This window comes from Rhinoraja longicauda, chromosome 2 (assembly GCF_053455715.1).
Source record: "Rhinoraja longicauda isolate Sanriku21f chromosome 2, sRhiLon1.1, whole genome shotgun sequence".
Lineage (NCBI taxonomy): Eukaryota > Metazoa > Chordata > Chondrichthyes > Rajiformes > Arhynchobatidae > Rhinoraja > Rhinoraja longicauda.
Window position 1 is genome coordinate 41,899,656 of NC_135954.1, and position 21,774 is coordinate 41,921,429.

Genomic DNA, 21,774 nt, shown 5'->3' on the forward strand with positions numbered 1-21,774 from the left:
GTATAACTGGAGAATTAAGCTCTTCTTTAGCTCCTTCTTCTAGAACAGGTATCTCTAATTGGTCTAGGAGGTTGTAATAATATAATAATAATAACAAACATTTATTTTTTATAGCGCTTTTCCAAGTGCTCAAAGACGCTTTACAATACAGTCAAGACATAAAAACAAACAAACGAACTGTCCTGACGGACAAATAGCGCCAGCGTCCTCTCACATCAGGGTCCGGCAGTAGACAACAAAGAACACAAGACACACAATTACAATTTTGGGGGGTCTGTGAGATGGCTGGACCATCTGATATATAGAGTTTTGAGTAGTATGATTGAAAAATATTGTTAATTTCTTGTGGATTTATTATTGTTGTCCCTTCCTCAGATTCAATTTCCAAAATTGATCTTTCATTTTGCAATGATTTTATACGCCAGGCCAATAGCTTCCCTGTCTTCTCTCCTTGATCATAAAATGTCTGTTTCAGTTTCATTAAGCTGGATGCTGCTTTATTTGTGGACAATTCGTGCTCTGAGAATTGCCAATTTCTGTCTGGTCTCTTTTATATCGTAAAGATTAATTTCTAGCTCAAGTTCTTTAATATCTTTTTCTAACTCTATCAATTTCAGATGTTGTTTATTTGAACTGTTACTTGTATAACTGATCATTTGCCCTTGAATTTAGGCTTTAAATGCCTCCCAGCTAGTTGATGCTGAAGTTTGAGTTGTATTCAGTTGGAAATAAGTATCAATATTTTTTCCAACAAATTCGAGGATTTTTTTATCATGTAACCATCGTGGGCTTAATCGCCACACAGCAAGGCCTCTACTAGCTGTCCTAACGGTATAATTAACTAGTAGTAAAGCATGATCTGAATTGACAATACTTTTATACGCTGAATCGTTCACACAGGTTATCATTGGTTTAGAAATGAGAAAATAATCTATGCGTGAACAGGAATTATGAGTAGCCGAGTGACATGAATATTCCCGCCTTGAAGGATTTTTATATCTCCAAATATCACAAAGGTTCAACTCACACATAAACTGTTGTATTATTTTCCGACATTGCATATGAGAAGTATCCACGCCTGAGGATTTATCCAATTTTGGATTAAAAGTACAGTTAAAGTCTCCTGCTTTACAGATGAAACCATGTAATGTTGATAAAGTAAGAAACATATTATACACTTACTAAATTTATTTCTTGATTTAGTAATGAGCCCTGGATGATTACAAATCTGCCTGCTGGATCCTGTATGGTTTTATAAATCCGTAGTGGAACAGATTTATGCACAAGTATTGCAACTCCTTGCGTAAGAGGAATATGACCTGGCCATCTCCTTCTTAAAGGGATGAATTCACCAGAAAGTAAATGAGTTTCTTGAATGAAAGCTAGCGTTGTTTGTAGCTGCTTCAGCCTAGACATTACTTGCTTTAATTTCACTATCTTCCTAAGACCTCTAACATTCCATGAAATCATATTTATTTTAATATTACCACTCATGATATAATCAGTAAACTACTTTATTTGCAGCTGTCCTATTAACCGTGCCTTGTGGTAATATAAGGAGTGTGCCTTTAAAACAAAAGAACAAACAGAACAAGTAATAACAAAACAAAAACATTTCCCCAAATAAGACATTGAAAAATCCCTGTGCAGCTGAATGCGCACATTCCTCCCTCCCACCCATTCTGCAGGACCTCGATTAGACTGTGGTCTGATCCCCCAAGAGGAGCAGTTTAACAACTGACACTCTGAAAACAAAAAGAAATATAATCGGACTTGTTCCGACGAATTGTATATTAATATGGAAGAAAAAATGAATGTAACAAAGACCTTAATACACTCGACTAGTTATCCGTTGGTTTACAATACTCTCTGAATCAAGTTGTGTAAAGCTCACGAAACATGTATTAATAACCGTGACCCTCTGTCTATACTTAAGTCATAACAGACTCATTGTTAAATTATTTTGGTAGTTATTCCTACCATTACATATTAATTTGCCACAAAGACCAAAAGCTACGCTGCTCGCCGCTCTCCAGCTGACCGACGACCCGGGCCGTGCGTCATGATGGCTGGGGCGCTCATTCTGTATCTTTCGGATGAAATCCTCAACCAGAGCTGGGGAACTGAAGTCGTGCCAGCAGCCGATGTGTAGAATCTGCATTTTTGCCGGAAACAAAAGTCCAAACTCCATATTCAAATGGCGCAGTTCTTGTTTCACTCCGTCAAAAAGTTTCCGCTGTCTTTAAACTTCAGCCGATAAAACCGGGAAGAACATAACACGGCTGTCTCCAGAAGTGACTGCATTTTTCAGGCGTGCTGCTTTCATCACTCGGTCTCTGTCTCGGTACATCAGGAATTTCATGAGGAGAATCCGTGGCCGTGACCTACCGGACCCATCCTGGATCTGGGGCATCTTGCCTATCCTGTAGGCTTGCTCGATGGTCACTTGTGGTCCTACATCCATATTAAGAGCCTTAGGCAGCTACTCCATTAAGAATGTAAGTGCATCTCCTTTCTCTGACCCCTCGGGTAATCCAACCAGTTTCAGATTTGAACGGCGTTGGCGTTTTTCCATCTCTTCCACCTTTAAGGTTAGCTTCTGGACTTTCTTCTGTGTGGCACCGGCCTCCGTTGTTAGCGATGTAATCTGGTCCTCCGACGTGTTGATGCGGGTCTCTGCCATTGTGAGTCTTTCGGAGAAAGCTCCTATAACTTCTTTAATCTCTCTGTTAGAGGAAACTACTTCTTGTAACTGTGTGGAAAAGTCATTTCTCAGCGCTTGTATGGCTGACAAAATCAGACTTATTCCTTTAATTTGCCTCGTAAATCTCCTTTAAACTTCCCTCTTACCTTAAAGCTATGACCTCGGGTAATTACATCATGGAGGGGAAATCTGACCATTTACCGATGTTGGGGAAGTCCAGAACCAGGGGTCACAGCTTAAGGATAAGGGGGAAGTCTTTTAGGACCGATATGAGAAAACATTTCTTCACACAGAGAGTGGTGAGTCTGTTGAATTCTCTGCCACAGAAGGTAGTTGAGGCCAGTTCATTGGCTATATTTCAGAGGGAGTTAGATGTGGCCCTTGTGGCTAAAGGGATCAGGGAGTATGGAGAGAAGGCAGGTACAGGTTACTGAGCTGGATGATCAGCCATGATCATATTGAATGGCGGTGCAGGCTCGAAGGGCCGAATGGCCTACTCCTGCACCAATTTTCTATGTTTCTATGTTACCCTTTCTATGACTTTCATAATTATATTTACTTTTACATATATTCTTGTTCCTTCTATAAACTCACATCAAAAACATATTACTGCTACAGCTGGTAATTTGAAATGTTGCCAAGAGTGCTAGGAAATGCCCAATAGACATGGCTGCATCTACAGTATAAAGAGAAACAAAATAAACATTTCATGAATTCTGGCTAAAAATCATTAATTTGAGACGTTAACACTAATTCTCACTTTATTAATTAATAGTTCAGGTGAACTTTTGAATTCTCTCTGAGGGAGAGAGAGAAAAGATTGAAAAATTATAGAATGGGTTAGGACAGGGAGTAAATGCTGAAATGTTCTTCCATTTATGATTATACAGGCCATTTGTAAATGATTTATATGATTTCCCACACAATTCAATGAAACAATTGCTTTTACCCCAGAAAGATTTAATCATTTTCCACTGCTTTGCTGGCCATGGATATGTCGATGGCATTGACTTGCAGTTTGTGTAATTTAGAAAATAAATCAAGCGGTACCAAGAGGTTTTGCGCCAGAGACTACCTCCCACAATCAGCCTCTCTCCCCTGCCTGGTGTTCTGAACCTTGACACTCTGAAGAAAGGTATCCTTTAATTTCTCCTTACAGAATGAAGAAGTGGTACTGGAGGCACAAATCTTCCATCTACACCCGCCAAAGTGCCTCGAGGACATTTATCCTTTGTTGGACCTCAGGATACATCCCACAATTACCAATCAATTTCTTCTCCATCAATTCACTTTGGACCCATCTTTCATGAGTACTTCCTAATAAAATCAGGTAGATCATTTGCCTCTGCACAACATCCCCATACTAACCCTATATTCCCTGATTCCTCTAATATCTATGAAACTATTGATCTCTGTCTGAAATATACTCAGCAACTGAACCTGTGCAGATCTTTCCTTACATCTTTTTTTAAGTCAAAACCTTAGGCTTTACTTCATTTTCTCTAAAATCTTATTTTGAAAGATCTTGTATGCACATCCTTTCATTGTTGTATCTGGGTTGTCGTCATGGTCAATGGTACATCTAGGAATTTTGTATCAATATTCAATCGCGTTTCTTGTAGGTAATTTCTTGTACGGTAATGTAATGCCTCTGAGGATCAAGAAAGGATCAAAAATACTTCATCTTCTGATGTGTGCGCAGAAAGCCAGTGCATCAAGGGCCGTGGAGTAGCACCAAGTCAATTCTAGAATGTTAATGATACACCAGGGAGCAGACAAAATATTCTTTCACATCTGGGTTTATTCATCTCCATGTGTCAGTAACATACATTTCAATCATCATACACATAAATCCCTAGGTTTCTCTCTGGAGAATTTGAACTATTCATCTAGTCCTGCATTTCAGTTGCTCCCTGTAACTGTAAAAGCAGGAAGAACTGGGGGTAAATTATTCCTTAGGAAATGGGTAAAAACATTACCAGCTGGCTACAAACCTAGGAAACAATGCTTCGCTTTAGATCACATTATACTTCGTTTGCTTTTATTATGTTCACAGATTTGTTCTTTTTAAAATAAGAGTTGTTTTCGTATTTAGATTTTCACATAACTGTTTTTGTTAGTGGTTCTATTTCACTGCCTGACACATTTCATGAGGGGGCGGGAAAGTAATGGTAGTTATTGCAATGCCAGCGATGCTTCAGGTTTCAGCAAGTCTCACGCTCTGTGGCTGCTGATCTCCATGGGAGCAAAGGAGTAAATGAGCAAAAGGATACTGTAAAAGTTTCTATAGGTATGTAAAGGAAAAGCTTAGTGAAGATGAATGTAGATCTCTTACTGTCAGAGATAGGTGAATTTATAATGGGAAACAAGGAAATGGCAGAACAGTTAAACGAGTACTTTGGTTCTGTCTTCATTAAGGAAGACACAAACAATCTCCCAGAAATACTAGGGGACCGAGGATCTAGTGGGAGGGAGGAACTGAAGGGAATCCACATCAGTCAGAAAATGGTGTTGGGTAAACTGTTGGGAGTGAAGGCTGATAAATCCCCAGGGCCAGATGGTCAGCATCCCAGAGTACTCAAGGAGGTGGCCCTGGAAATCGTGGATGCATTGGTGATCATTTTCCAATGTTCTCTCGACTCTGGATCAGTTCATGTGGACTGGAGGGTAGCCAATGTAATTCCACTTTTTAAGAAAGGAGGGAGAGAGAAAACAGTTAGCCTTACATCGGTTGTTGGGAAGATGCTAGAGTCGATTATTAAAGATGTTATAGCAGCAGTTGTTTACAATATATATTAACAATTTAGACGAGGGAATTAAATATAACATCTCTAAGTTTGTGGATGACATAAAGCTGGGTGGTAGTGTGAGCTGCGAGGAGGATGCTATGAAGCTGCAGGGTGACTTGGATAGGTTGGGTTAGTGGGCAGATGCATGGCAGATGCAGTATAATGTGGATCAATGTAAGGTTATCCAGTTTGGTGGCAAGAACAGGAAGGCAGATTATTATCTGAATGGTGTCAGATTAGGAGAAGGGGAGGTGCAACGAGACCTGGGTGTGCTTGTACATCAGTCACTGAAAGTAAGCAGGCAGGTACAGCAGGCAGTGAAGAAAGCCAATGGCATGTTGGCCTTCATTGCGAGAGGATTTGAGTTTAGGAGCAAGAAGATTCTACCACAGTTGTACAGGGTACTGGTGAGACTGCACCTGGATTATTGTGTGCAATTTTGGTCTCCTAATTTGAGGAAGAACATTATTGCTATTGAGGGAGTGCACTGTAGGTTCACTGGGTTAATTCCCAGGATGGCGGGACTGATGATGAAAGAATAGAAACATAGAAAATAGGTGCAGGAGGAGGCCATTTGGCCCTTCGAGCCAGCACCGCCATTCATTGTGATCATGGCTGGTCATCCACAATCATGGGTCGACTGTGCTTGTATTCGCTGAAATTTAGAAGGATGAGTGGGGATCTTATAGAAACATGTAAAATTCCTAGAGGATATTAAGGATAGATGCAGTTTAAGAATAAGGGGTAGGCCATTTAGGACTGAGATGAGGAAAAACTTTTTCACCCAGAGAGTTGTGAATCTGTGGAGTGTCTGCCACAGAAGACAGTGGAAGTCAATTCATTGGATGTTTTCAAAAGAGAGTTAGATTTAGCTCTTAGGGCGAAGGGAATCAAGGGATATAGGGAAAAAGCTGGAACAGGGTACTAATTTTGGATGATCAGCCATGATCATATTGAATGGCGGTCCAGTCTCGAAGGGCCGAATGGCCTAATCCTCCACCTATTTTCTATGTTTCTATGTTTCTATGATACAGGAAAGGAAGCTATAAGGAGAGAAGCGGTAAAGGTTTATATGAAAGTGCAATCTGACTGAAAGGCAGTTAGATAAACCAAGCCAGCAGAAAACATTTTCCGAATCACCATGACTTCTATTTAATTGACTTTGTATGGTTTGCTCAGTGATTTATTTAGCTATTGGAAATTCATCAGAAAAGTGTGCATGCTATTGGAAACTTAGTTATTGCATCAGAGCAGTGTAGTAACATTCAATTTTACTAAAATAATTCATTGACTATAATATAACTTAAAAGAAGCATTAATATCCCTATTTAATTAATTAACCATTTTTCAATCTTATCTTTCAAGATGTCATTTCACATATACCCTTTACTGTTAGTTCCCCATGCAGCAGCCTTTGAAATATTTCTGAATGGATTATTCTCAAAACGCCCTCTCTAAATTAAAAATCACTGGAATATAATCCTATCCTTCAAACAATTTGCTTTCATACTGATTGCAACAGTCATTTTAATTTCTAGTCCAGACATTTAAACAATTATATGAATAAAACAAGCAGATCTCTGCAGGGCAGAAAAGATGTTTTATTGAAATCAAATTTACATCAATTAAATAAGTCAAGTTCAATTTATATTCAATGACATTCTACCATTTTGCCAGTGGTTTCGGAATGAAAGCCTCAACTCAGCCTATTATTGTGAAAAATAAATGTCATCATATTCTGAAGAAAGCATCTACTTCATATTCCTTTATCTGTGCATTTTTCATCTCCAATCTGTGAACATACAACAAAACAATGTTAGATGTTGCAACAGGACTGGAGTAGCAAGCATATTTTCTAAGTTAAAATGCAACCTTTTAAAAATTAAAATGGAGTGTTCTCCTGAACCAAGCTGAAATATTATAGCGAGGGAAGTATGTCTGTACATTTTGCTTGGACATGTTTAATATAAAGCAACAAAACAAAATGATATGCGAAACAGAAGGGCTGACATATAATTTGGTCTGTTGCTTGTTCTGATTTTCCAAGGGCTGCCATTCTGAAGCTCCCAGAGCACCGCGGGCTACAGGGGGTAGCCGACAAGCCGATCCCCTGTGGCCAAAGGTAAGACCCAGCGGAGAGCAGCCTACAGGGGTAGCTGCCGAGCTGGCCACTGCACGGAGGACCCAGCGTACCCAGCGTACCCGCCTGGAGGGGGAACCCGCTAAGCCGACTCGTGCTCGTCCCATGATGACCAGAGGCCGGGTGGATGGAGCCGGCAACGACAGCCATGTGAGGAGAGGCCAGAAGGAGAGGAGAGAGAACCGTGGTCTGGCTTACTGCACCCTCGAGGTCGGCTGCGGTAGGCCTGTGGGCACAAAGGTGAATTGGCGAGGAGAAGGAACGTGACAGCTGGAGGCCTAGAACGTGGACTGGACTTTGAAAATAGCTCCCCAACAAAGCGCCTCTTGCATGCGGGATCAGTAGACTATATCCGTATCATTTGCTAATCGGGGATGTGCTTAGGAATGGCAACACTTCACCGGACTATTTGTAAGAAAATAATTTCACTGTGCGTTTGGACTTCGCACATGTGACAATAAAAGCCATTGAACCATTGGCAATTAAAATCTCCAGCCAGGTAAAGGCAGGAGCGTGATCATTGGAAGCAGAAGTGGTTTTGGAACTTAGTTACCATCCCAGACAATCCTTTTGGTTTTGTCTAAATGATTATCATCATCACACAGCGTCACTCACAAATGACAGGGAATGAAAGGCAGCATGAATTTGGCATGTCCGCTTTATAGAATTACATAAACTCGCCTAATTTTCCTTCTGCTTGTGCTGAGTCTTTGCTTTTTCGCTGCTCAATCGCTGCTTTTTGTCCCTAACTTTGTAAGTTCCACTTGTTTAAAAGACGTTTTTCATCCTCTCTTAGAATTTATAAAATCGGCTTCCACCATCTTTTAGACAATAGACAATAGACAATAGGTGCAGGAGTAGGCCATTCGGCCCTTCGTGCCAGCACCGCCATTCAATGTGATCATGGCTGATCATTCATAATCAGTACTCCGTTTCTGCCCTCTCCCCATACCCCCTAACTCCGCTATCATTAAGAGCACTAACTCTCTCTTGAAAGCATCCAGAGAATTGGCTTGAGGCAGAGAATTCCACAGATTTACAACTCTCTGAGTGAAAACGTTTTTCCTCATCTCAATTCTAAATGGCCTACCCCTTATTCTTAAACTGTGGCCCCTGGTTCTGGAGGGTATTTCAGGCAGGGTATTTCAAATTGCGTCAATCTTCAAGTCAAGAAATATGTTCTTCATCTCTCCCTTCTAGATTTTTTGATAATGCTTTTAAACCTCTGAATATTGGCGCCAGAGGAAGTAGCTTTTTTTTAAACCACAACACAAAATGCTGAAAGAATGCAGTGAGTCAGACAGCATCTGTGGAGGTGGTGGACAAGCAAGAAGGGTTGATACCCTTCTTCACACCAATGGAGTGGGGGGAGCAAGTTGGTAACGAGAGGTGGGTGTGGGGCAAAACCCATAATCACTCTTTACCAGCTTTCTCCACCTTACTCCAACCGTCTGAAGAAGGATTCAATCCAAAATGTTGCCTGTCCACTCCCTCCACAGATGCTGTCTGACTGCATTTCCTCCAGCACTGTATTTTGCTCAAAAATCCAGCATCTGCAGTTCCCTATTTCTGTAACATTTGTAATGTATTGTAACAACTCTGTTATCATTTAGAATTTTAAAATCTTTTAGGTCACTTCTTTATCAGTTATGCTAAACGAAATCATGTTTAACTTACCTTCTGCCTTTTCACAATTGATGTAATTCATCCCAAGAACATCCTGGGAAATTCTACTCGTGTGGTACCAAGAATTACGCGCAGAAATCTAGTGATTTATAACATTATAACATGAATTTTCTGCTTTTATGTTTTAAGCCTCTATCAATGAAGTGAAGAAAACCATATGCTATTTTATCTATCCAATCAACATGCTTTGCCATTGGGAATAAGTCACTAAGGTTGGTCCGTACATTTCGACCCTTCAACGGGGTCTTATTCACGGCAAACTATCTTTCCTTTCAGCCTTGTAGTAAATTACTAAGTAACTTCATATTCCCTGCCATTGATCTCCACCCGAAGCCAATAATGTTTCCAAGTTTTGCAATCTCCACAATGTTTCAACCCCTTCCACACCAGAAACTGGATAATTAATGTAAATCAAAATGATCCCTTGTGCCACCTCTGCAGTACAACTTATAAGACCCGTTTCACCAGCATTATGTCGTTGCGAGATGTGGTGGTGGTGGGGGAGTGGGAGGAGGGTTGAGGTGGGGCCACTGATAGAGCGATGGTAGTTGTTGTGGTTTGCAGTGATTTCAAAGCTGACCTTAGTTAATATAAAATATCAAAACTCTTAAAGGGTGTCTGCCATCAAGCATTGGTCAACTGTGAAATTGAAATGAGATTTAGAAGAAGGGAATTAATTCCAAGAAGAAAAAAAATCAGAATTACAACTTAAGGGGCAGGACAAAGCCTGGCAGGCAATAGGTGAACACAGGGAGGGGACGCTTTTGATAGGTAGATTGTTGGACAAAGGCCAGAGATGAAAAAAAACAGAAGGCGTGAGACAAGACTGAAGAGGACACAAAGATCATCCTGGGCATGAAGATGTTTTTCTTGAGATGAGTTGCTTCCTATAAAGAGAACTCTAACCAATTGCCTATAGTTCACTCTTGCAGCATTTTACTCCAAACAAAACCCTTTATTTAATTCAACTTTAGAATTTGCAGCTGTTTTGTTCCCCAGCCTCTCTTCGTGTGACTGACATGACTGCAAGTTAACATCTGCCTGACCAATTTCTCTTGGGATCTAGTAATGTCTTGTAGACGCTTGTGGCGGGCAAGCGTAAGAACGTTGTGTGGACCGACGAGGCGGTAACGGCATTTGACGACGTAAAGGAGGCCCTGGCTCGGGCTGTGCTGCTGGTTCACCCACGGGAGGATGCCCCGACAGCCCTTATGGTGGACGCCTCAGAGTTGGCGGTTGGTGCCGTACTGGAGCAACTCACGGACGGGGTTGGCGCCCCCTGGCCTTCTTCAGCCGGCACCTCAACAACGCCCAGAGGAAGTACAGCGCCTTCGACTGCGAGCTCCTCGCCCTGTACCTGGCCGTTCGTCACTTCTGCTATTTTCTGGAGGGCCGCCCGTTCACCGCTTACACGGACCACAAGCCGCTCACGTTCGCCCTGGCAAATGGTCCGCCCGACAGCAGCGCCAGTTGGCCTACATCTCTGAATTCACTACCTCCATCCGCTTCATCGAGGGGAAGGAAAACCGGGTGGCCGACGCGTTGTCTCGCCTCGCCATCAATGCCGTTTTAGAAGTGGCACCCGGCATTGATTATTCTGCCCTGGCGGAGGCCCAGCTAACGGACGGGGAGATGCCCGCCTACCGGACTGCCATCTCTGGCCTCCGCCTTGAGGATGTTCCCCTCGGCCCCGGAGGAGCGACGATACTGTGCGATGTGTCGGCAGGTCAGCCGCGCCCCATCGTCCTGGCCGCGTGGCGCCGGAGGGTGTTCGACGTGGTCCACGGGCTGGCTCACCCATCCATCCGGGCGACAACCGCACTGGTAGCTGCGCGGTTCATGTGGCATGGTCTGCGCAAGCAGGTTGGCCACTGGGCCCGCACCTGCATTCCGTTCCAGACGGCAAAGATTCAACGCCACGTCCGGGCGCCACTCCAAGGGATCGGTCTACCCTGCCGCCGTTTCGACCACCTGCACGTGGACATTTTGGGCCCGCTCCCGCTGTCCCGGGGCATCACCCACCTCCTCACGGTGGTGGATCGCTTCACCCGGTGGCCGGAGGCCATACCGCTGGCCGATACATCTACAGCCACATGTGCTCGTGCGTTGGCTGCGCACTGGATTGCTCGCTTTGGGGTGCCGGTGGTCATCTCATCGGACCGGGGGCCACAGTTCACCTCCGAGCTGTGGTCGGCCATGGCCCACCTGTTGGGCGTGCGGCTGCACCACACCATGGCTTATCACCCGCAGGCAAACGGCCTGGTGGAGAGGTTCCACCGGCAGCTGAAGACAGCGCTGAAGGCGCGACTCTCCGGCCCCGACTGGATGGACGAGCTACCATGGGTCTTGCTGGGCATCCGGACTGCGCCCAAGGAGGACCTGGCTTCATCGTCAGCGGAGCTCACGGTGCCCGGGGAGTTCGTGCCCTCGTTGCCGGGGCGAGAGGAACCGCCCTCATCCACCCTACAGCGCCTCCGAGAGCGAGTTGGCAAGCTCGCACCCGTGCCGACGTCCCGCCATGGGACATTCCGCCCTTACGTGCCATCGGCCCTCTGGGACTGCGCCTTTGTGTTCCTGCGCCGTGACGCCCACCGGACGCCACTCCAGAGGCCGTATGAGGGCCCGTACCGGGTGCTGGAGCACGGACAGACAACCTTTGTCTTGGACATGGGGGGCCGGCCGGAGGCCGTGTCAATTGACCGCCTGAAGCCGGCCCACTTAGACATTGACCAACCGGTGCGGGTTGCCCAGCCTCGGCCACGAGGTCGCCCATCCTTCCGGGACCCACCACCTGTCCCTCCAACCGTGCCTCCGCCGGCCCCTCTGTCGACCGATTACCGTACGCGGTCCGGTCGGGTTGTGCGACCACCAGTGCGCTTTGTGCCTCCAGTTCTGGGGGGGGTCCTGTGGCGGCTCCCAAGGGTCGGGCCATACCACTACCGACCCCTCGGCACGGGAATGGACCAGTCCAGGGGGGCGGTCCGGTACTACAGATATAAGGACAAGGTTTTGGGCGCAAAGCCATTCCGGCAGACTCGACCCGTCTGATTACCGAGTATTAAACCAAAACGCCCCCCAAAATACCTGGCTCCTTGCCTTTATTTCGGGCCTCTACCGACGCGCCACAAGATATTATTTTGACTGCCAAACTGGTACTCTAATATGTTATTACATTTACAGATCAGCATGAAATTGTATCCTTCAGCTCAAAGTGTGCGTTATAAAGGGATCTCTGATAAACTCTGTAACACATCATTTATTTCTTGCCACAGTACGTGGAAGAGCATACCCTGGATCTAGTACAGGTAAACAAGAAACACTAGTTTCATTAAAATCCTTTTAAAGATTTAAGGTTGCATATTCCACAAAAGATTAAAAAGAAATCTATATACAATAGGTCTGAATTAAAAACAGAAAATGCTATAAATATTGACCAGGTTGATCAGCATCTGTGTTATGGAAAGGGTAGATTAACACTTTAAGTACAAACTCTTGAGAAAGCATCAATGTTTTTTTTTTTGCAGCTACCTAGGTCTCCTGTCTATATTTGGCATTTCTGAAATGATGTCTTGCAGCTTTCTGTTTTATAAGAGACATCCATCCCTTCACTGACATTCTCTGTCCACTACACCTCTGCCTGCATCTCTATGGAAAATGCATCAGTTGTTTCAAATACATTCTGCAGACTGGGGAAGTAGCTGGAGCTGAGGTTCAGATCTGTATTACTCAGATCTGTATTATTTTCATATTGTTACTTCAGATGCTTGCTAATGTGGTCAGAAATTGCAACCACAAATAACATTGAAAATTCCACATTTCCTGATAGCTTGAACATCTTGGTAGATTACATGCCAGTAATTCGATATAACTACACATGTGCATTTTACCCTCGAACCCACACATGGATTCCATAGTCTGACAACTTATTAATTGTTCTCTGCCTCAACATCTTTCACAAGCTAGATTCTGTACAAATGGTTTATTTTCTTGTCCTGCACCATCACTTTAGGAGACAGCCAAAAATGCAAATATTATTTAAGATGCTTAATACTATAATCAAACTGGGTATTTTTGTTATATGGGGAACTGTAAGGATTAACAGAAAACACTGACAAACAATGATTCTGAAAACGGCTATGCCTGGTTGAATGTACAAAGCCATAAATGACAAGAGAATATGACAAATGCATACCTACTTATATAGCATTTACATGCATGGTAGAAGTACAGATTAACAATTGGTACGGACAATAATATATAGTGCTCCACAAAACAGGACAGCGCGTTAAATCATATTGAAATTTATATAATTATACTCAGGGGAGGGTGAAGACCCATCAATCATTTGGTGTACATGGGAAGTTTATATTTTGTAATATAATTGATAAATGGATCCACCAGGCAAAACATACTCTGCTCTAGTCTAGACATTGTGACTTCTTGACTGCCAAAAAGCATGGTCCTGGTCCATTTCATGTCAGTAACAAATTAAGAAATTCTAAAGCTGTTTAAGATAAAGGATGTTTTTGATTGAAAGCATACACATTGATAACGTGTTAAAATGAGATAGAAATGTCTTTGTTTTCATTATTCCCCTAATAGGCATTTCTGTTTTCTACTATTGGAAATAAATTATACTGATAGCAAATTCTGCATTCAAACCATCTCTGCTTGAAAAAGTTTATCTTGAATGTATGATTGCATTATTTAGTGACTTCATTTTATCTGGTTCTAGCCTCTTCAATAAATGAAAAGTTTTCTTTACATTTAATCTACCAACCCCCTTTTTTCAGTCTTCTCTTGGCCTGTTTTATTTTGGAGACATGAACTCCATCTTTCCTAATAATTACAAACTATTGGTGCTGACATCCCATTTGGAAATCTGCACTTTTTTTCTAAAATGGAGACTACAACAATGCCACAGTTCTGTCCTGAAACATTGCCTATCCATGTTGTCCAGAACTGGAGCCTGGTTACTTCGGCACTTTGTGTCTTTTCATGCTTTAGTCTTAATAAGGTTTTGTATAATTTCTGCTTTTCAGTTCAGTTCCTCCAATAATGAACCCTAAATTGCTTTTTCGTGGCTTTATTAATGCATTGCTCATTTAATGATTTGTAAATACTGGCTCCCTTTGTTCCCATACATAATTTAGACTTTAGTGCACTAAGTTCTTCTGATAATTAATCTACCTTGTTCTTTTGGTTGAATGCCCAGGATGACCCTTGAGACCCTTATACAAAAGCTGGTCAGAGATTCAAGACAGCCGTACTGCTGCTGTCTGTTTGCAAGAAATGTCATATCAAGTACTGGATATATGATGTAATGAATAGTTGGATGTGGATTTGCCATGGTGGTGTTTATTTGTAATATGCATGAGGATTCGAGGATGTTGCCAGGATTCGAGAACCTGAGCTATAGGGAGAGGTTGGGCAGGCTAGGCCTTTATTTCTTTGAGTGCAATAGAATGAGGGGTGACCTTATACAGGTGTATAGGATCATGAGGGGAATAGACTGGGTAAAAGCATATTTTTAAAAAAGGGACATAGGTTTAAGGTGATTTAAGGAGATTTAATAGGAATTTGAGGGGCAACTTTTTCACACAGATAAGGTGGGTATACGGAACAAGCTGCCAGAGGAGGTAGTTGAGGCAAGTACTATAACAACATTTAAAAGGCCTTTGGATAGGTACATGGATAGGAAAAATGTATACTCAATGCCTGACCAATAAAACAAGCATACCATATGCCTTCTTTACATTTCTATTCTTTCCTTTACCTTTCCTCTTACATTAGAAAGTGTATATGATTCTCCGCAAAATGGCTTCGCTGCCCTAGCAGCTGCGGCTTATCTGTGGTCTGTTTGTCTTTGTGTTTTTTTTTGTCGTTTTTTGTCTTAATTGTAGTGTTTAGATGTGATGTCGTTTTTTGTGGTTGTGTACTATGTGTTTGTGGGGGAGGGAAACGGTTAAATTGTCTCTTCCGAACGGAGACCCGACCTTTGTTTTCTGGGCCGTGTCTCCGTTCCCGCTGCGGCCGACCATCGGCCAAACACCTGGAGCTGGCGGCCTCCAGCTGGGACCACCTGGGGACCGGACTCACCATCTGCGGAGCTGGCTGTCTTCGGAGGCTGCGGGAGCGGCTGCGACTCGCCTTCGAAGGCTTCGGCTGCGTGGACGTCGGTGGGGGCTGACATTGGGAGCTCCAGCAGCGGCAGCGTCTTTGCCCGCCCCGGATCGCGGGGCTTGGGTCGGCCCACCGCGAACCTTTCATCGTCCGGCGCGGCCTGGAATAGGCCGCGGGATTTTCTCCGCCCGGCGGGGGCTTCAATGTCGGGAGCCACGACCGCCCCGACATGCAGTGGCAGCGTCTTCGCCCACCCTGAATCGTGGGGCTTGGGTCATATCATATCATATATATACAGCCGGAAACAGGCCTTTTCGGCCCTCCAAGTCCGTGCCGCCCAGCGATCCCCATACATTAACACTATCCTACACCCACTAGGGACAATTTTTACATTACCCAGCCAATTAACCTACATACCTGTACGTCTTTGGAGTGTGGGAGGAAACCGAAGATCTCGGAGAAAATCCACGCAGGTCACGGGGAGAACGTACAAACTCCTTACAGTGCAGCACCCGTAGTCAGGATCGAACCTGAGTCTCCGGCGCTGCATTCGCTGTAAAGCGGACCTTTCACCGTCCGGCGCGGCCTGGAACGTGGCAACTTCAACAGCCTGACCGTGGGAGAAGACGGCAGGGAAGAGAAAAGACATTCTGGCCTTCCATCACAGGGAGGAGGGGACTGGAGGAGACTCACTGTGATGGATGTTTCTTTTTTTGTTTTGTGTTGGTTTGTGGTTGTGTGTGATATTGCTTATTTTATTGCTCTTATTGTTGGACTGTGGGTGACGAAATCTTGTCCAAAAGACTTGGTTTTTTTGGATGACAATAAAGGTTATTCTGATTCTGATTCTGAACAGCGTGCTTTTTATCAAAAGATGGGCTTTTATCGAAAGATGTTTTGTTTCTCTATTAGTGCCTAAAAATATTCAAAGAAAAACATCCAAAATGACAGAAAGGGCAAGCTAGTCTGACAAAATTAATATAATAATTCTAAATTAGTTTACCTCAAGGAAAATTAAACATTGTAAAAACCCCCTATAAAATCATGATTGCTATGTTTGCAGGATCTACTTAAGGTGATATGTTCATTGCTACGTGTGTCAAAAATAATCACCTAATTTTCTGAAATAGCTGATTATTTCTGGCATCTAAATGCCATCTCCAAATTGTATTAATTAATGAAAAGTTGCACTGACAGATACTGGGTTTAATCTAATTGTGCTGTAGCTGTTATTTTTTTAAATGATAATGTCCTTGCATTGTTAATTGAATATAATGGGCCAATTTTGTGATATTAGTGGGGGGCTGTCACTGTGGGGTGAATCAAACAACTACCTCTGATGTCTGTTGAGCAAGAAGACCAGATATTTCAGTCCGTGACTCCTTTGCTCAAGTGTGTGCAGTGTTCCATCGTTTGCCACTAGTTTCACTCTTGATTAGACTGTAAATGGATGGATTTCTTGCAGTAAAAACTTGTTCTACAGTAAAAACAGATTGAAAAGATAGTGCTGATCTGTTTGATACTAAATGACTTTTTAAACAGAGTGATAAGTGATAATTAGATATCAAGAACTTTTCTGGGCCATATAAAGTGACGTTTATATGTTAGCCTCAGTCGCTCAGGAGAAAATTAGTGTTAGATATTAAAGACAAAAGATATTCCTTGATCATTTTTATGTTTCCTTATTTTTCACATGATGTATCTTAGGCATACTTCATGGTTGAAGTCTGAGTGTTTCACTGAGGAGTCTTCAGTATGAGGTGAGAGCTCTGCAGGTTAATATGATCTTTATACAGCTGTGAACAATACAACTTATTTGGAGGTTTTTACCTGATATGATACTGTTTATGCACCATCTGCTATTAATCTAGAACAGCACAACATTTCAAATTAATATACTGTATGGGGGAATTCTTTTTTCACTGAGGGAAAACCTGCTCAAGGCAAGGAATTTGAGAAATCAGCAGTACATTTCTAGGTTGGACTTGCTGCCTTTCATTTCCACTCATATTTTGTTTTGTAAACTCCATAAATCATAGAAAAGAATCATTGAAAATTGTAGTACAGGACAAGAACACTTCACCCATGATGTCTATACTAGGCAAAAGGGTGCAGAAAAGATTTACTGGAATAATAATAATTGGAATTTCAGCCACAGTCTTAGATTGAAGAAGTTGGAATTGTTCTCGGAGCAAAGATTGAGTGGAAATTTGATAACAGTGCACTAGCTTATGACTATGTTTAGATAGAGTGGATAGAGGGAAGCTATTTTTACTAGCAAATGTTTGAGGATCAGTATAACAGTATAACAAAACTTTATTGTCACTCGGCACAAACACCGAACGAAATTTCAGCAGTCACAAGACACAGCAAAAAAGAAAAGAACACAGGACACACGACCCCAACACAAACATCCATCACAGTGACTCCAAACACCCCCTCACTGTGATGGAGGCAACAAAACTTCCCCTCTCCTCCCCCCGCACCCACGGACAGGCAGCTTGACCCCTACCGAGGCAACCGACACGCACAGCCCCCGCAAGGGGATGGAAGGCCCCGCGGCCGAGCCGCCCCGGGCACCGAAACATCCCGCGGCCGCACCGGGCGATGTTAAGTCCAGCGGCCAAGCCGCGCCGGGCACTGAAACGACCCGCGGCCGCACCGGGCGATGCTAAGTCCAGCGGCCGAGCCGCACCGGGCACTGAAACGTCCCGCGGCCGAGCCGCGCTGGCGATGTTAAGTCCCGCAGCCGAGCCGCGCCGGGCGATGGAAGGCCCCGCAGGCGAGCTGCGCCCCGGGGAAGAGACCTAATAAAAGAAAGGTTTCCCCCGCCCCACCCCCACACCCCACTGTATCAGAGATACAGTGTTAAAATTTGGGGCAAAAAGCATAAGATGTGGGGAATAAAAATGCATCAACTGGTCCATTCAAGCAATGTGGTCTTCACAAGCTGAGCAAGCATTTAATTGCTCGTTCCGAGTTGCCCTTGAAAAGGTGGTGGTGAGCTGCCTTCTGGAAATGCTCCAATGCGTGAGGTATTGCTTTTCCTAAAATGCTGTTAGGGAGAATGTTTCAGGAATTCAACCCAGCAACAATGAAAGAACTTGAAAATTGGACTAACGGATTGATATACTTAGGGGTGTCAGTATAGACTCAGATTCGATGGGACAAAGGGTCTCCTTCTATGCCATAATTAAATGATCAGCTACTAGCTGGATATTCTCATTAAATCATCAAAAAAATGTTATCTAGCTTTATGGTACTCATTCAATTTTCCTATAATTAGCACATAAAACCAATTAAAGATGTACCAGCAAAAAAGCAAATTGCTGGAAGAAATGGTCAGACTTTGTTTTGGGTTTTAGGTTAGCGAACTTGCTGATTTTCTCCTCTTTGGCTGAGTTGCCCAGAGAACATTGAACATGGTTCTATGACACTGATGCACAAATACAACAATGCTATCTTCAATTAACCTAAATGAGTTGGTGCCAGACATCTGCGTTGCTGCACTTGTTATTAAAGCATTTGCGTATCTCCATTTATTGTACATTGTAATGACTACCATTAACTCCACTGTAACAGGGGTTACTCTGATTTCAAGTGAACAGCGATTTAAATGACAATGTCTAACTATTTCCCTCTGCACAATTAACAAAGCCACTTTGGTAAAATAGACCTTAGCCAAATTTTTCATGTTTAAGTACAAATTGAAAGAAAGTCAAAAAGCAATGCCTTAATTTTTAAGTTTAATTTCAGAAACATTTATTTTGGTCCCAAGAGAAATGTCAACCAATCTGGACAACCATTTGAAACAAATCAAGACCAGATTGTAGCCAGATGCAGCACAAACAGAACAGGATAGAAGTACAGTACATGTCCATCAACTGTATAAAGACAGGTTGATGATCAATGTACACTTCTTCATGTCTACTAAAAAACAAAGTTATGCGTATTTCAGTACTGTTAAAAGGGAGAAAAAGATCAGAAAAAACCAAAGTTAATGTTTTGAATGAGTTCCAATTTGGTTAAAGTTATGTAGGAAGCTGTTAGGTAGTGTAAGGGATCATCCCACTCTGAGGCAATTAAATGGTCACGCAAATAACTAAGAATGAAAAGGCAAGGAATGTGAGTCTTGAGTATGAAGTAAAATTCAATGTAGATTGTATGAAATGAAAAGATGGTTAACAGCCAGGGTTAACCTACAGGAGTGGCGAGGAGACAGATGAGGTAAATGATTTGGTATTTAACCAGAGGAAATTTTGTCGTACACTCGTCACGCAGACAGACAACCCAACGGTAAATGAAAGTCTCAGGAGAGGGGGAGAGACACTGGCAAATGCCACGATTGTGCACACTGACTCTGAGTTATTTTTGCATTAAATCAATATGTGATACATCTGTAAAAGAGTCAAGAATATGTCCACCTGGAATTGGAGTCATACAGCACAGACTCCAAAGACGTACAGGTATGTAGGTTAATTGGCTGGGTTAATTAAATGTAAAAAAAATTGTCCCTAGTGTGTGTAGGATAGTGTTAATGTGCGGGGATCGCTGGGCGGCGCGGACCCGGTGGGCCGAAGGGCCTGTTTCCGCGCTGTATCTCTAAATCTAAAAAAAAATCTAGAAACAGGCCCTTTGGTTCAACTTACCCATGCCAACCAAGCTGCCCCATCTACACTCGTCCCACTTGTTTATGCTTGGCCCTTTCCTGTCCAAGTATCTGTCCAAATGTCTTTTAAATGTTTTAATAGCATCTGCCTCCAACTTCCTCTGGCAGGTCATTCCATATACCCACCACCCTGTGTGAAAAAGTTTCTACTAAATCTTTTGCCTCTCACCTTAAACCTATTTCCTCTGGGTAAAAGACTCTACTCTATCTATTCCCTCATGACCTTATACACTTCTATAAGATTTCTCCTCATCCTCCTGCACTCCAAGGAGGAACTATTGCCTTGAACGAGTCAAGCAGGCAACCCAGAGATAGATGAAGGAAATCTAGAAATGTGAATACAGGTCACTGTAGGTATTTTTTCACCTGGAAAATGGGATTAACATGGATGTCAGGGTAATCCCATGGTGTGGTGGCCAGAACTACACGCAGAACCCCCACTGCATGAACCCACAGAAAGCATCTGAACCCTCAGAAAGCAACCGGCCTGAATGGAGTCCCTGGCAGCGTCCTTAGGAAATGCACAGACCAACTAGTGGGAGCATTCACGGACATCTTTAATCTTGCCCTTTGTTCTGAGCTACCCACCTGCTTCAAGACCACTATCATCCAGGTGCCAAAGAAAAGCAAAATCTCATGCCTTAATAACTACCATTCAGAGGCCTTGACATCCACCTTCACGAAGTGCTTCATGAGGCTGGTTGTGGCACACATTAAATCCAGCCTACTATGCAGCCTTTACCCACTGCAGTTTGCCTACAGCCACAACAGGTCCATGGCTGATGCCATCTCCCTGGCCCTACGCTCATCCCTGGCACACCTGGATAAGGAGACATACATCAGACTCTTATTCATTGACTATAGTTCTTATTTCACTACCATTATCGCATGCAAGCTCATCTCCAAACTTGTGGAATGGAGTCAGCAATGCCCTCTGCAACAGCATCCTCAACTTCTTCATCATACCACAATCAGTGAGGATAGGAGACAATCCTATCTCCTAGGTTGGTTTGTGTGATGGTCTGGGCTGCATCCACAATTTTCTGCAATTTCTTGCGGTCTTGGATGGAGCTGTTCCCAAACCATGCTATGATGCAATAAAATGTTTTCTACGGTGCATCTGCAGAAGTTGGTGAGAGTTGTTGGGGAGTACTCCAATAGGTCTACTGGACAGAAAATCTTGCATCACTATAGTAATTCGCTGTTAACAAGTAGTATTACTGCTTCCAGAAATGTGCACAAAATTGGTTCATGTCATTTTAATGTGCAGAACACTTGTTTATCTGAACGTGCCACACACATCTATCTACAGGGCCAACAGTCTCTATCGACACTGCCTCAGTCCATCTTTTATTGACTCAAAACAATTATTCCACACTATTGTGTCTTTCATAAACTCTGGAATGATAAAACCACATAAGATCCGTCCAAAAAAACATGGCTTCATGCATTTAGGCGCCATTTTCTGAAAATCCTTCATGATCTCTCAGAATAAAAAAAATCCGAGCCTGGATTGGTAGCAATCGATTACTGATCGTTTAATGTGGCCCAGGTCCACAATCACCAGTCTTGTTTTCAAGCAATGATCAGGATAGGTTTCTGCTCAACTTGAATGACCAGTGATAAATTGAGCACTAACATTTTCGATCCAACTCAAGTAAAC

General features: G+C 43.1%; 1 protein-coding gene across 1 annotated transcript in view; it reads right to left on the reverse strand.

The window, feature by feature from the left end:
• Positions 1 to 7,155: 7,155 nt before the first annotated feature.
• Positions 7,156 to 21,774, reverse strand: part of oxnad1 (oxidoreductase NAD-binding domain containing 1) — a 45,229-nt gene continuing 30,610 nt past the window's right edge. Inside the window, exons 6-7 of the mRNA XM_078418121.1 lie at positions 9,311 to 9,398; positions 7,156 to 7,285 (exon numbers count right to left, since the gene is read on the reverse strand). Of these exons, the coding sequence (XP_078274247.1) occupies positions 7,275 to 7,285; positions 9,311 to 9,398 (99 nt within the window). The 3' untranslated portion in view covers positions 7,156 to 7,274. The remainder of the gene's footprint in view (positions 7,286 to 9,310; positions 9,399 to 21,774) is intronic.